The 13,940-nt window shown below is 43.1% G+C and overlaps 1 protein-coding gene across 12 annotated transcripts in view; it reads left to right on the top strand.

Annotated features, from left to right (window-relative positions):
* Positions 1 to 262: 262 nt before the first annotated feature.
* MARK3 (microtubule affinity regulating kinase 3) overlaps positions 263 to 13,940 on the top strand; it is a 107,957-nt gene continuing 94,279 nt past the window's right edge. For 6 of the 12 annotated variants that reach the window (XM_060154600.1, XM_060154412.1, XM_060154776.1 and 3 more), the window contains exon 1: positions 264 to 533. In XM_060154600.1, the coding sequence (XP_060010583.1) occupies positions 483 to 533 (51 nt within the window). In that variant the 5' untranslated portion in view covers positions 264 to 482. Of the gene's footprint in view, positions 534 to 13,940 lie in introns of all 12 variants that reach the window. The other 6 variants (XM_060153967.1, XM_060154058.1, XM_060153786.1 and 3 more) reach the window with 2 other exon arrangements.

Here is a 13,940-nt window from a genome sequence, read left to right as displayed (position 1 = left end):
TCCGCAGCCCCATCCATGGTCGGCGCCCGCAGCCCGCGGGGACCTGTCTTGCACTCCACCTCCTCCACATCCTCCTCTTCTTCAGGGGCCGCCGGCGGCGCTGTGTGGAGGCTCCGGCGCTGAAATCCGCGGCGCGACGGGCGGGGGCGGAGGAGGAGGCGAGGGGGTCCGGGCCCGCGGGGCGCCCGGAGGCGCGGGGACGCCAGTGGGCCGACCCGCAGCCCGCCGCCGCCGGCCCGGCCCCGCCACCGCCGCCCGCGGGGCTCCTCGGCGCGGCCGCCGGGGCCGGGGGAGCATGAGCCCCGCGACCCGCCGGGGGACGGCCCGGGCCCGACCCGGGATCTAGACGGCCGTGGGGGAGGGGAGCCGCCCTGCAGCGGCGCCGCTCCGGAACCGCTGGGCCCTCGACGCCGCTTCTCCGGCCCCCGGGACCGCGCTGATTTGTTTCACCCTCGCGTTGTGCAGAAGTGAAGTGAAGTAAAATGTCCACTAGGACCCCGCTGCCGACGGTGAATGAACGGGACACTGAGAACGTGAGTAACCTAGGCGACTGCCCCGGGCCAGGTCTGCGCGCGCCGTCCCCGGGAGCGCGGCCGCAGCCCTCGCCTCGCCGCCGGCGGGTCCCCAGGCCGCGGCGCTCTGGGCCCGGTGGACGGCCATGGGCCCCGGGAGGCGGCCTCGGCGGCCCGTTTCCCGAGCGCGCGGGCCGGGGAAGTGCATCCGCGATTACGCCGGGGGCTCGCTTCGTAGCGAACCCTGAGGGCTGCAGCGTGGCCGGCCGGTGGCCGCGCGGTGGTCTCTCCGAGCGTGTGTCGGGTCCCCGCAGTGTACAGGGCTTATTTCCACTAAATTCACCTTTTAAATTAGATAGGCATCTCATGAGAGGCTGTCGGGTTAAAAACACGTTTGTGGTGTTGATTAAACGCAATTAATTGGATCGAGTGGACTGTCCGTCATGCCTCCTTCTTTAAGTTGTCTCGAACTAAATTTAGTGACAGTCACTAACCTAAGTGACAGTCACTAAAACTAGGTGCGCACTGAGGAATCTTCTCGGCCCCCTTCGATGCAACTCCGAAGCTGTTCAGAAGTTCTTGGAGAGAGCTAAGACTTTGTCGAGGAGTAGCCCCGTTTCCTTACGAATCTGTTTTGAAGGAGCTGGTTAAGCACATTTCAGAGGAGGATGTGTAGTCAAGCAGCCGTGCCACCCACTGCCTAGCGGAGGGCCACCCACTCTGGGCTTAACTTTCCCCCTTCCCCAAAAGAAGTTGGCTTAGATGAGCTCTTAGGTCCATTCTGGCACTCACATTCTGTGATTCTGTAAAAGGAACCTTTGATTTTGTTCACGTAAACCTTTTCAGAAGGCCAGGAACAGCAAGCAGTTTTAGGGCCTGACAACTTGTAGTAGAAATTCCACTGGAGAAATGTTGACTCTGTCCAAGTGCATTCTGAACTCTTCTCTAGCACTGGCTTCAGGACTGTTCCAAGCTACCTGTGAGTTGTCTTCTGTTAAAAACAAAAATATCTAAAAAATAACTCGTAAAGAAACTTCACTGGCCTTTTATTTTAAGTGTTATGAGGTAATTCCTGGCAAGAAAATGCTATCACTTAGGAAAAGCTTCCTGGCTCTGCCTGTTTTCATGCTTTCAATTACGTCCTGAGACCTTGTGGCCTAGTGGTATCAAATGCCTTCATTTTAATCTTCAGAATGCCACTTGTTTGCTGGATAGCTGTCAGATGATTTAATCTGTTTATGTAAACCTTGGTCTAAGGCATCCCTCCAGTATATTAAGGTGTGGTATTTAATGCTCTTTAACCTGATAAATAAGTGGTACAGTGGTGTATGTTCCTTTACCTGAGATGGATTAGAAAGTTACATAAAAAGTAGTAGAAAATCTAAACTAGGTGAGTCAGTGAACTTATTTTCTCATAGACCCTTTGAAGAACCTAATTCTTACGTCATCATTTTGTTGTTCTTTGACTACCCTGTCGGGCGGAGCAAGCAAAAAAGTGAGTTGATTAGCTTTGATCATTGACTTCCATTGCAAAATCTTACATTGAACCAGAGCAGGAGCTCCATACTTACTGAATAAACTGAAGCCAGAAACAATCATAGCAGGTTTGTTATAATGAAGGATTTACACCAAATGGGTCTTTACCTTGTTCTCTGTTGAATTTGTTGAATTATGGTGTAGTCTTTTTGTGTCGTTAGGAATTACTAACTTTAAAAACAATGTAGGGTATGGAGTATGCCTTTATTCTCATGGAATGTATTTAAAATTGAATTTTTGACAGTGCTAAAATAGAGGTTTGTAGCACATCATTGCATTAGTTCACCATGCCCTGTTTTTAACTCCGGCATTGACATGTTCTGGAAGTAGTTGTGTATCTTTTACAGTGTGGTGCCCTTGTGCCAGTGTTACACGTCTGGCATATACCATATGATTTACCTACCACTACTGAACTGCTAAGTGTTAGACTTCCTGCCCGTCGGGTGATGAGGGTTCAAGAATGAATGCGAGTTCTCAGTCTGTTGGGCATCTCTTTTGTTAAAGTTGGGTGTATTGAGATAGAACATTCCCTCTTTTTAAGTGTACAGTTTGATGAGTTTTGACAAATGTATAGTCACATAATCACTATCACGGCCAAGTTAGAGGATGTTTCCATTGCCTAAGAAGGTCCCTTGTGTCTCTTTACAGTCAATCCCCTCTCCCTTCCCCCAGCCCCTGGCAACTACTGATCGGTTATCTGTCTCTATAGTTTTACCTTTTCTAGAACGTTTTTAAATAGAGTCAGAGAGCATGTAATCTTGTGTGTAGCATCTTTTACTTGGCATAATGCTTTTGAGATTTATTCATGTTTGTGTGTGTATCAGTAGTTCACTCCTTTTTATTGCTGAGTAGTAATGAACTCATTGTTTGGATGTACCGGTTTTTTTAAATCCATTCACCAGTTGATGGACATTTTGGCTGATATGACAAATAGCTTTGTCTTTATATTTTGTAAAAAGACTCTCCATTTTGCTTACCCTAGGAATCTTATTTAAATTTTAAGTAAATATAATTGTGGTAAGAATTTTGCTTATAGATCAGGAATAATAAAAGGCAGATAATTTGCAAGAAGAATATTATCTTCATGCTAGTACACTACTCTATTTTCAGTTGTTTGATTTCCAGATGTGAGTATTCACCATTAGCTGATAGGTGTATAAAAAGATAAACTGGGGCTTCCCTGGTGGCGCAGTGGTTGAGAGTACGCCTGCCGATGCAGGGGACACAGGTTCGTGCCCCGGTCCGGGAAGATCCCACATGCCGCGGAGCGGCTGGGCCCGTGAGCCATGGCCGCTGAGCCTGCGCGTCCGGAGCCTGTGCTCCGCAACGGGAGAGGCCAGAGCAGTGAGAGGCCCGCGTACCGCAAAAAAAAAAAAAAAAAAAAAAAAAAGATAAAACTGTTATCAAATCATTTTAAAACTCAGAAGGACTAGTCAAACAGTCAGACCTAATGAGGATGTTGAGGCTCAGAGAGATGACAGGAGCTGCTTGTGACTACTCACTGTTTAGCAGCAGAGCCTGTACTAGACCTCAGGTCTCCATCTCAATCCTCTCTGCTTTTTTGTGTAGCAGACTGTTTCTCAAAAGCTATGTACTAATTATTCAACTAGGGAGATGTAGTTGTACCAATACACAGAGTATAATTAAAATTAGACTTTTAAAAATGTTTTGCTATGGAAAATTTCAAACAAATAAAGAGAATTTAATAAGTATTTATCAATGGTTCTCAACTGGGGACAATTTTGCCACGCCCCCCCCCCCCAGTGGACATTTGACAATGTCTGGAGACATTGTTGGTTGTCACAACTGAAGAGCGTTGCTACTGACCAGAAATGCAGCTAAACATTTTACAGTACATAGGACAGTGCCCCCTGGCCCCTCAACAAAGAAATATGTGGCCCAAAATGTCAAGAGTGCCAGGGTTGGGAAACCCTGGTATCTAGTTAGCCCCCCCCATGTACTCAACAGCTTAATGACCAGACTTCTTTTATTTGTTCTCTCCCCAAGAAGCAAGCTCAGTACATCATATCATTTCATCTCCAAAGCTTTTAGAAGAGATAAACCTTCTTTAAAAAATGTAACCTTAATCCCTTTATCATAATTTTTTAATATCAAATATCCAATCAGTGCTTGTTTCCTCAGTTGTCTTTTTTTAAAAAACACTTTGTTCAAATTAGAATAAATCTTGCTTCCATATATTATAGATGGCTAATATGTGAAACAAGGTGCTTTTTTAAATTTATTTTTTAAATTCTTCACAGATGAGTCTTTTTTTAAATAAAATATATATTTAGTTGCACCGGGTCTTAGTTGCGGCATGCATGTGGGATCTAGTTCCCTGACCAGGGATTGAACCCGGGCATTGGAAGTGCGGAGCCTTAGCCAGTGGACCACCAGGGCAGTCCTCAAGATGCTTTTTTTTTTTTTTTGGCTGAGTTGGGTCTTAGTTGCGGCATGCAAGATCTTTCCTTGTGGTACGTGGGCTCTTCGTTGTGGTGGGCGGGCTTCTTTGTAGTTGTGGTGTGCGGGTTTTCTCTTCTCCAGTTTTGTTGCTCGGGCTCCAGGGCACTTGGGCTCTGTAGTTTGCCGCACGCGGGCTCTCTTGTTGAGGTGCGCGAACTCAGTAGTTGTGGTGCGGGGCCCAGCTGCCCCACCGCATGTGGGATCCTAGTTTCCCGACCTGCGTTCCCTGCATTGCAAGGTGGATTATCTACCACTGGACCATCAGGGAAGTCCCCCAGGATGCTTTTTTTTAAAGGCAACAAAAAAGTTTGCATTTTAGCTTATGTTCTACAGTTGACTTGTATAGAGGTCATGGACAAATCCTGTTTGTGTACTGGCAAAATTAGAAATGTATTTTTCACTTACATTTCAAAGCATATGACATTTTGTAAGTAAGCCTGGGTTATTTGCCAAAGGTACCAGAGGTCCTGGAGGGCTTTGCCAATTTAGCAGCTCCTGGTGTGTGTGCACACCATGTACTTACTTATTATTAGTTAATGCAGACAGTCATCAGAATTCCTTATCTCTGTGAAATAAATAAACTGATGGTGTTATTGTCTAGCCAGCTGTTGGTTGTATGAAACTGTTAACCTGTTAAGATCTGACTGCCTGCTATGTGTATGACACTGTGCTAGGTGCTGTAGAGGATATACCTAGGAACCATATCACTCCCCTGCCTTAGGACTTCCTAGTCCCTGCAGAACAAAGCACCCTGAGCTCTGTGAAACTAGTCTGTAAACTCTCAAACTGGAACAAACACCACAGTCACCTGGAGGGCTTATGAAAGCACTGATTGCTGGGCCTCACCCCCAGACCTTGATTCTACCTTCGGGGCCCTAGAGTTTACATTTCTAACAAGTTACCAGGTGATGTTGATGCTGCAGATCCAGGAACCACACTTTAAAGAATTGCTATCTTAGTATTCAGTGAAGACTTGCTGACTAAACAGTGTTCCTTTAGATTGTATTATGACTAAAGAAAAGAGATTTCAATGGTTTCAATAACATTTTCAGTTTCTTTGAGGTTTTTTGTGTGTGTGTGACTGCATTGGGTCTTGCTGCGCGCAGGCTTTCTCTAGTTGCGGCAAGCAGGGGCTACTCTTTGTTGTGGTGCGCGGGCTTCTCGTTGCGGTGGCTTCTCTTGTTGCGGAGCATGGGCTCTAGGCGCACAGGCTTCAGTAGTTGTAGCGTGAGGGCTCAGTAGTTGTGGCTCGCGGGCTCTAGAGCGCAGGCTCAGTAGTTGTGGTGCACGGGCTTAGTTGCTCCGCAGCATGTGGGGTCTTCCCGGACCAGGGTTCGAACCTGTGTCCCCTGCATTGGCAGGCGGATTCTTAACCACTGTGCCACCAGGGAAGCCCTCCTTGAGTTTTTAAAGTTGGTTCTTTGTAGGGAAGTGTGGTTATGGAGAATAAAAATAGTTACTATTTTTGATCACTAACTATAATATCAGGCAACAATACTAAGTACTTTATATAATATTTCATTTAAAATATGTAATATGGGGACTTCCCTGGCGGTCCAGCAGTTAAGACTTCGCCTTCCAATGCAGGTGGGGGTGTGGGTTCTATCCCTGGTCGGGGAGCTAAGATCCCACATGCCTCGTGCCAAAAAACCAAAACATAAAACAGAAACAATATTGTAATAAATTCAATAAAGACTTTAAAAATGGTCCACATCAAAAAAATCTTTAAAAAAATAAGTAATATGATTTCATTTAATCTTCCTAACTTCCAAGCACAACTATCTATTGAATCAAGGTGTTTGGGCGTTTCTTAAAAAAAAGTTGATCTCTGAAGAATATTTTTTATTGGGTCAAAGTGTTTGGGAAAAGGTCTTATTCAATTACAGAGTTGTTTTCATTTCTTTTTTACGTAAATTAGATAAAGGTGGAAATTTTCCATGAGTAGAATATTGGTCGTTTTGATTGTGTAGTGCATGAGTATTTATATTGTAATTACTTATAAACGACTCATAAACAGTTTAATATAAATTAATAGGCCCGGTTACCTTTTTTTTTTCTTTCTTTCTTTTTTGCCTGCGTTGGGTCTTTGTTGCTGTGCGTGGGCTTTCTCTAGTTGCCGTGAGCTGGGGCTACTCTTGGTTGTGGTGCGCGGGCTTCTCATTGCTGTGGCTTCTCTTGTCGCGGAGCATGGGCTCTAGGCGCGCGGGCTTCAGTAGCTGGGGCTCGTGGGCTCAGTAGTTGTGCCTCACAGGCTCTAGAGCGCAGGCTCAGTAGTTGTGGTGCACGGGCTTAGTTGCTCTGCAGCATGTGGGATCTTCCTCGACCAGGGCTTCAACCCGTGTCCCCTGTGTTGGCAGGCGGATTCTTAACCACTGAGCCACCAAGGAAGTCCTAATAGTCCCTGTTATCTTTAATTTCAGAGAGGATTGTTCTGGATTCTAAAACGTAGCCAATTTTTTTTTTTCGTCTGTGCCGGGTCTTAGTTGCGGCATGCGGAATCTTTTAGTTGCGACATGTGGGATCTAGTTCCCTGACCAGGGATTGAACCCGAGCCCCCTGCGTTGGGAGCACAGAGTCTTAGCCACTGGACCACCGGGGAAGTCCCCATAGCCAAATTTTATCCCTGGAATTTGTTTCCAAGCTGGAAGTAAGAGTCAGGGAGTACAGCCGCTTCTGATCACCACTGGGAGGACTGAAGCAGAAATTCACTTGTCTCACATCCATTTTAAACTTTCAAAATAAACAAGGAGAAAACAAATCTCTTCCCTGGCAATCTCCCAGCTTTAATGTTGTCTTACGTAGGAATTTAAAGAATGTGCTTGGAGTTGGTCTGCAAGTAGTAATAAGGGGTTTGTGCTGACCCACATGCACCTGCCTGAACAGTAATTGAGAGGGCAGAAGTTGGCACTGCAAGAAAATGACGTTTTTGGAGGGAGTCCAACTTTTTCTTCAAGCTAGAGTTCTTTAGCACTGCACTTTAGTCACCTGAGCTGCTTGGCCATGGTTAGTCTTATACAGTCTTATGCAGACTAGATAAGGCATTGTTTCTGTGGGTTACCTGGGATCTTGGTGTTCAGAGTTGAAGCTTGAATAAAGCTTGAGATGTTTTGTTTGTATTTCATGCTAATAGTTAGGTGTTGCTTGGAGGTGGAGTTGAAATATTGTGGGGTTTGTATTGACATTTTACATGAAAATCTGTATTGGAAGAATTTAACATGAAGTTCAAGTAAGCTGAACCAAAGGTTTTATTCCAGAATTTTATATAACCCCATTCTTTCTGTAGTCAGTACCTTTATGACTTCATTGAGTACAGTAGCAGACTAGCATGAGGGTCCTGGAGAGGAGCAGACCTAGAACCATTTCCTAGCACAGCCTTTTGCCCTTAGCCTTGCCATTCTTTGTCCAGAAGAATAATCTAAGCTGGGCAAGCAGCTTTTGTTGTTCAAGGTACTTGAGGTGTTTTTGATGGCATTCTGTTCACGTACTGTCTCCACCTCTTTCCTTGTCTTCCTTCCCTTGTGTAGCCCTTGCCTACCCTAGGCCTGCCTTGGTATTCATAGGCACGTGTTAGCTTTACTAGTGGAATGGATTAAAGGAACTTATATTTTCTTTTCTTAAAAGAAGGTTGCCTTCTAGACATTAAGGATATTCAATGATAAAGAACCTTCTACATACCATGGTAATGTATTCTAGTTGCTTTTTCCATTTCTGTTAATTTAGGCCAGGTGCTTAACATTTATATCCTGCTTATTGTATAGCTGTCCTACTTATTACTGCTGTGGAACTAGCCAGTCCACAACTTAGTAGTGTAAAACAACAAGTGTTTCACTATACTCACAGATTTTGTGTGAGGAATTCAGATGGGAATGGTTTATGGCTGGGACTTCAGTTTGGGGGAATAACGAAAGGCTGGGGGATTTGAGTAGCTGGGCTGGAAGATCCACATCCTAAGACTGCTTCTTCACTCACATATCTGGCACCTTGGCAGGTATTGTTAAAAGGCTGAGCTCAGCTGGGACTTGGCCAGAGTGGCTACATGGGCCTCTCCAGCATGGAGACTCCAGTGTGATCGGACACATGAGGTGGCTCGGTGTTTCAGCAAACAAGACAGAAGCTGCTTGCCTTTTATGACCTTGCCTCAGAAGTCACATAGTATCACTTCTGCCATTTATTCTTAAAACGTTAGAGCAGTCATGGGCACCCAGATTCAAGTGGAAGGGACATAGACCTTTCCCTGTAATGGGAGGTATGTCAAAGGCTTTGGGCTCATGTTTTCCAACCACTATAATAGTAACTCTTTGGGTTTATAATCTGACCTAGCATTTTTTGTGTGACCTTGGACAAGTTATTTAACTTCTTCATGCCCCAGTTACCTCATCTATAAAGTGGGATTGGTAGTAGTAATGACCTCATAGGACTGTTATAAGAATAAGGTCTTCCATGCTGTGGCCTCCCTTACCTCTTTGTCCTCATCTCCTACCTCTCCGCACCCACTACATTCATAGACCCAGGTGTCTTCTTGCTGTTCTTTGAACACACCAGGGACACTCCAACCTCAGTGCCTTGACATTGGCTCTTCTCTTTGAACACTTTTCTTCCAGATATCCACATGGCTAACTGTCTCACCTTCTCCTCTTTTCAAACATCAGCTCACTGAGTCTTACTCTGACCATCTGTGGCCCTCCCAACCTCCCTAATCCTGATCTGGTTTTTTTTTCCATTGCATTGTTACCTTTAACATATTATATAATTTGCATATTTCTTATGTTTATTGTATTTTGTCAGTTTTCTCTGGTGTACTGAAAGCTCCCTGAGAGCAGGAATGTTTGTTTTGTTTATTAATACTATTTCAAATACCTAAAACATGCTGGTCATTTATTACAGATGAAGAGTAAATAAATATTGGTCGAATTAGTGATTAAATGAGACAATATGTGTAAAGCATTTAGAATGGTGCCTGATTCATAATAAGTAATAGCTAAATGTTAGCCATCATTAGTGGTTTGTTTACTGGTCTTTTCATCTCTCATCTCTATGTTGTCATTTCTCTCATTTCTAGTGTCCTGTATCTTCAGCCTCTTCCCTCAGTAGTTCCAATGAATTCATCTTCTTTCTCCTTTCTTAAAACCTCAGATAGCTTTCTTAAAGGGAGGCTTGATGGAAAGAGTCTGGGCTTAGAAGTGAGGGATAAAGTGGGAGCCTAGGACTGTGGTTGAGGGAGAGATTCTGAAGACACTTCTGAGGAATAGTGGACCAGATGAGGAGCCAAAAAGTAGGAGCAACAAAACATAAGAGAAATTGGGATTTGGAGTTACAGGTTTGTGTTTGAAACCGGTCTTCAAATACAAGTCACTTAACTATGGGCAAGTTAATTACTTGTCTGTGCTTCATTTAAAAAATTTTAATAATTAAAAACTTTAATTGATATAATCAACATATAACATTGTATTAGTTTCAGGTGTGCAACATAATGATTTGATATTTGTATATTTTGTGAAATGATCACCACAATAAGTCTAGTTAACAGCTAACATCCATCTCCACATATAATTACAGGCTTTTTTTTTTTCTGTTCATGAGAATTAAAAAATCTCTCTTAGCAACTTTCAAATATATAATACAGTATTACTAACTATGGTCACCATGCTGTATATTACATCTTTTTTATTTAACAAAAGAGAATAACACCATCTATTCAGGGTTGTTGTGATTGAAGAAACTAACATGTATAAAGTGCTTGGCCCAGTCTACTCCATATAATGGGGGTTCTTCAAATGTTAATTCCCTCTTGAGATAGCTTTTGTAGTGTTATTCTAGAAAACTGGATAATCTAAACTCTTTGGTTTAGTATTCAAAGTTCTTGACCCACTTCTCTGTCTTTTTTTTTTAACTGTTCACCTATATAAACTTAACACTACAGCCAAACAATTCTCCTTGGCTGTCTCTTCATCTAGCAGTTTCACAGCTGCTGGTTGCCAGGTCCTGTGTACTAAGAATACAGAGATTAGATAATTCTTACCCTCAAGGAGCTCATTGTCAAGTACTTTAGTGTAGGAATTAACTAAGCTAAGCAAGGGGATGCAAGACAGAGAAGTACCAGCCTAGTCAAGAACATAAAGGTAAGAAATTGCCAGCAATCATGATGTCAAGGAACTAAAGCCATTTTGTTTTTCAGTGTTAGTGGCATATGAAAGAGTTGTGAGAGGTGAAACTGGCTAGACTTGAAGGTTAAGGGAGGTTCCCCGTCTCCCCCCCGCCCAATCCCCCAAGCTTTTTAAGCTTTCCTTGTGCTGGTGCCTGGCTTGAAATGGCCTTCATCTTTCATTAGAACTCTACTACTTGTCCATCAAAGTCTCCATCCCTTTTTTTCCTTCATCTCGCCCAAATGTGATCATACCCTCTGAGTGCTTAGAGCTGCATTGTCCAGCACACGTGGCTACTGAGCACTTGAAATGTGGCTAGTCTGAATTAAGATGTCTTGTGAGTATAAAATATATACTAGATTTCAAAGACAGTATGAAAAAAGGAATGTAAATCTTACTCTTTTTATATTATGTGTTGAAACATTTGGGAATATATTGGGTTAAATAAACTATTATCAAAATTAACCTATTTTCATGTTTTTTTTTTAATTTATGTTATTTTTTATTTTATTTTTGGCTACGTTGGGTCTTCATTGCTGCGCGCGAGCTTTCCTCTAGTTGTGGCAAGCAGGAGCTACTCTTTGTTGCGGGGCGCGGGCTTCTCATTGCGGTGGCTTCTCTTGTTGCAGAGCATGGGCTCTAGGCGCATGGGCTTCAGTAGTTGTGGCTCGTGGGCTCTAGAGTGCAGACTCAGTAGTTGTGGCACACAGGCTTAGTTGCTCCGCAGCATGTGGGATCTTCCCGGACCAGGGCTCGAACCCGTGTCCCCTGCATTGGCAGGCGGATTCTTTTTTTTTTTTTTTTTTTGGCGGTATCCGAGCTTCTCACTGTTGTGCCTCTCCCGTTGCGGAGCACAGGCTCCGGACGCGCAGGCTCAGCGGCCATGGCTCACGGGCCCAGCCGCTCCGCGGCATGTGGGATCTTCCCAGACCGGGGCACAAACCCGTGCCCCCTGCATTGGCAGGCAGACTCTCAACCACTGCGCCACCAGGGAAGTCCGGCAGGTGGATTCTTAACCAGTGCACCACCAGGGAAGCCCTTTTTATGTTTTTTTAATGTTGCTACTAGAAAATTGCAAATTTCATGCATAGCTCACAAATCTATTGGATGGAGCTTTGGAGTATTCACGCTCTGATTTTCTCATGGGGCGGAGATTGCCCCTTGTTTCAGTTACTGTTCCCCGTGTTAGCTCCCCAGCTAGATTATGAGTGTTAAAAGTTTGACACCATACTTTTCTATTTCTTTTATCCCATTATAGTGCCTGCTACTTAGTAAGTGCTTAGCATATAAGTAACTGGTCAAAAGCTACCAAGTCAAAGTTTTCTTTAGCCACAATTTATTTGTGCCTTATTCTTCTGAGGATTGGTCAAGTAAATTATTTTTCAGTTTATTTCATTACTATGATAGTTCACTTGCTATGCCAGTAATAAGTGTTTTATTACAAGTGAAACCAATTTGAATTTAAGCATATGAACAATAATAGTTCCCCTTTCCTATTATTCATATTTTTGGAAATGTTTTCATAAACTCAGCTGCAAAAGTCGTATCTTTGATCTGAACAGTGTGAGGCTGTTCTCTTGCTTATTTGTTCCTGTTAATCCCTATATGTCATTTTCGTTATCCTTCCAACAGTTACTGTTCTAACATTTTAATATATTGTCATGCGTATACATGTATGTGTTCTTAGAAGTGTATGTTTTGTACTTTGTGTAAATATTGCATAGTCTCATCTATGCATCGAATCTGTTGCTTCTAACTGCTGCATAGCACTCTGTGGTATGAGTCCTACCACATTTTACCTACTTTCTGGGGTAGACTACCTGCCGCCTCCCCCCTCCCCCCATGCAATGCAGCAATGAATATCTTCATACATGTCCCCTTGTGGAGCTGTGTAAGAATTTCTTGGGGATGTGTAGCTAGGAGTGGACGTCCTGGGTCACAGGAAATGTCAGATAGTGCCAGGTTGCTCTTCTGGATGGCTCTATCAGCCCACCCTCCCGCCAGTAGTGCACAGGGGTTTTTGTCTCCTTGGTTCCTCCAACATTTAGAATTGTCCAGCTTTCTAATTTTTTTTTCCAGCCTACTAAAGTAGCTTAATGTGCTGCTTCATTATTAACTTGCATTTCTCTATGGTTTTTAGTATGTCTATATATTCCTTGGCTCTGGGGGCCTTCTGTAAATTGCTGCTTTTCCTTTGTCCCTTTTTCTATTTGGTTGTTGTTTATTTCTTGTAGATTCTTAGGTGTTCCTTGATTTTCTAGATATTAATCTGATGTAGGTTTTAGACATTGCATGTATCTTCTGTCATCTTTCTATAAGACCCTTATTGGACAGAAATTCTTAATTTTGGTGTAACCAACGTTTGCCTTATGTTTGTGCTTTTGAAGTTTTGCTTAAATGCCTGGCTCACAAGGATATATTCTCTCACATTTCACATTAACCCTTTATCATTTTACTTTTCACATGTAGATTTTTTAATCCCTCTAGATTAAAAGGGAGGCTGCCTTTTGTGTGTGGACTTAGGTAGGGATCTAGTTTTATTTTTCTCTGTAGACTGATACCGTGAACCAGTTTTCCCACTGCTATCCATTCAGTGGTCCATCCTTTCCCCACTGGTTTATAGGACTGCTTTCATTGTATCTTGTGTTCCCATACATTCATGTCTTTTAGCTTTGTATTTCGTTGCATTGGTCTGTTTTTCTGTTGTGCCGATACCCTACAGGTTTTCTTTTCTTTAAAAAATTACCGTGGCTTTGTAATATATGTAATCTACGTACCTTTATATGTATCTGTCTGTTGAACTTGTTATTTTTAAATAATTTTAGACTTAAAATTGCAAGATTAGTACAGAGTTCATGTATACTTTTCACTCAGGTTCCCCTGATGTTAACACTTAGATAACCATGGTGCAGTTATGAAAACCAGAAAGTTAACATTGGTCTGATACCGTTAACGATGACTGCAGAACTAATTTGAATTGTCGCCAGTTTTTCTCCAGCGTTCTTTTTCTGTTCTAAGTTCCAATCAAAGATCCCACAATTTAAGTTTGTCTAATGTTTTCTCAAAATTAGATTAAGGTTATATATTTTTGGCAAGAATGCCACAGAAAAGATGTTGTGTCCCTCTCAGTGCATGCTTTTAGAGGGTGCAATGAAAGAGATACATCTTGTTACTGGTTTTAACCTTGATCACTTTTCATTTCTGAACTTTTTTTTTTAACTTCTTTTTCAAGGCTGACCTGGCAGCCATGAAATATTCGTCCATGTACACTTTAGAGTAAGTTTAA

Source organism: Lagenorhynchus albirostris, chromosome 1 (genome assembly GCF_949774975.1).
Source record: "Lagenorhynchus albirostris chromosome 1, mLagAlb1.1, whole genome shotgun sequence".
Taxonomy (NCBI): Eukaryota; Metazoa; Chordata; class Mammalia; order Artiodactyla; family Delphinidae; genus Lagenorhynchus; species Lagenorhynchus albirostris.
Note: the sequence above shows the minus strand (reverse complement) of the source record. Positions and strands in the feature narration are given on the sequence as shown.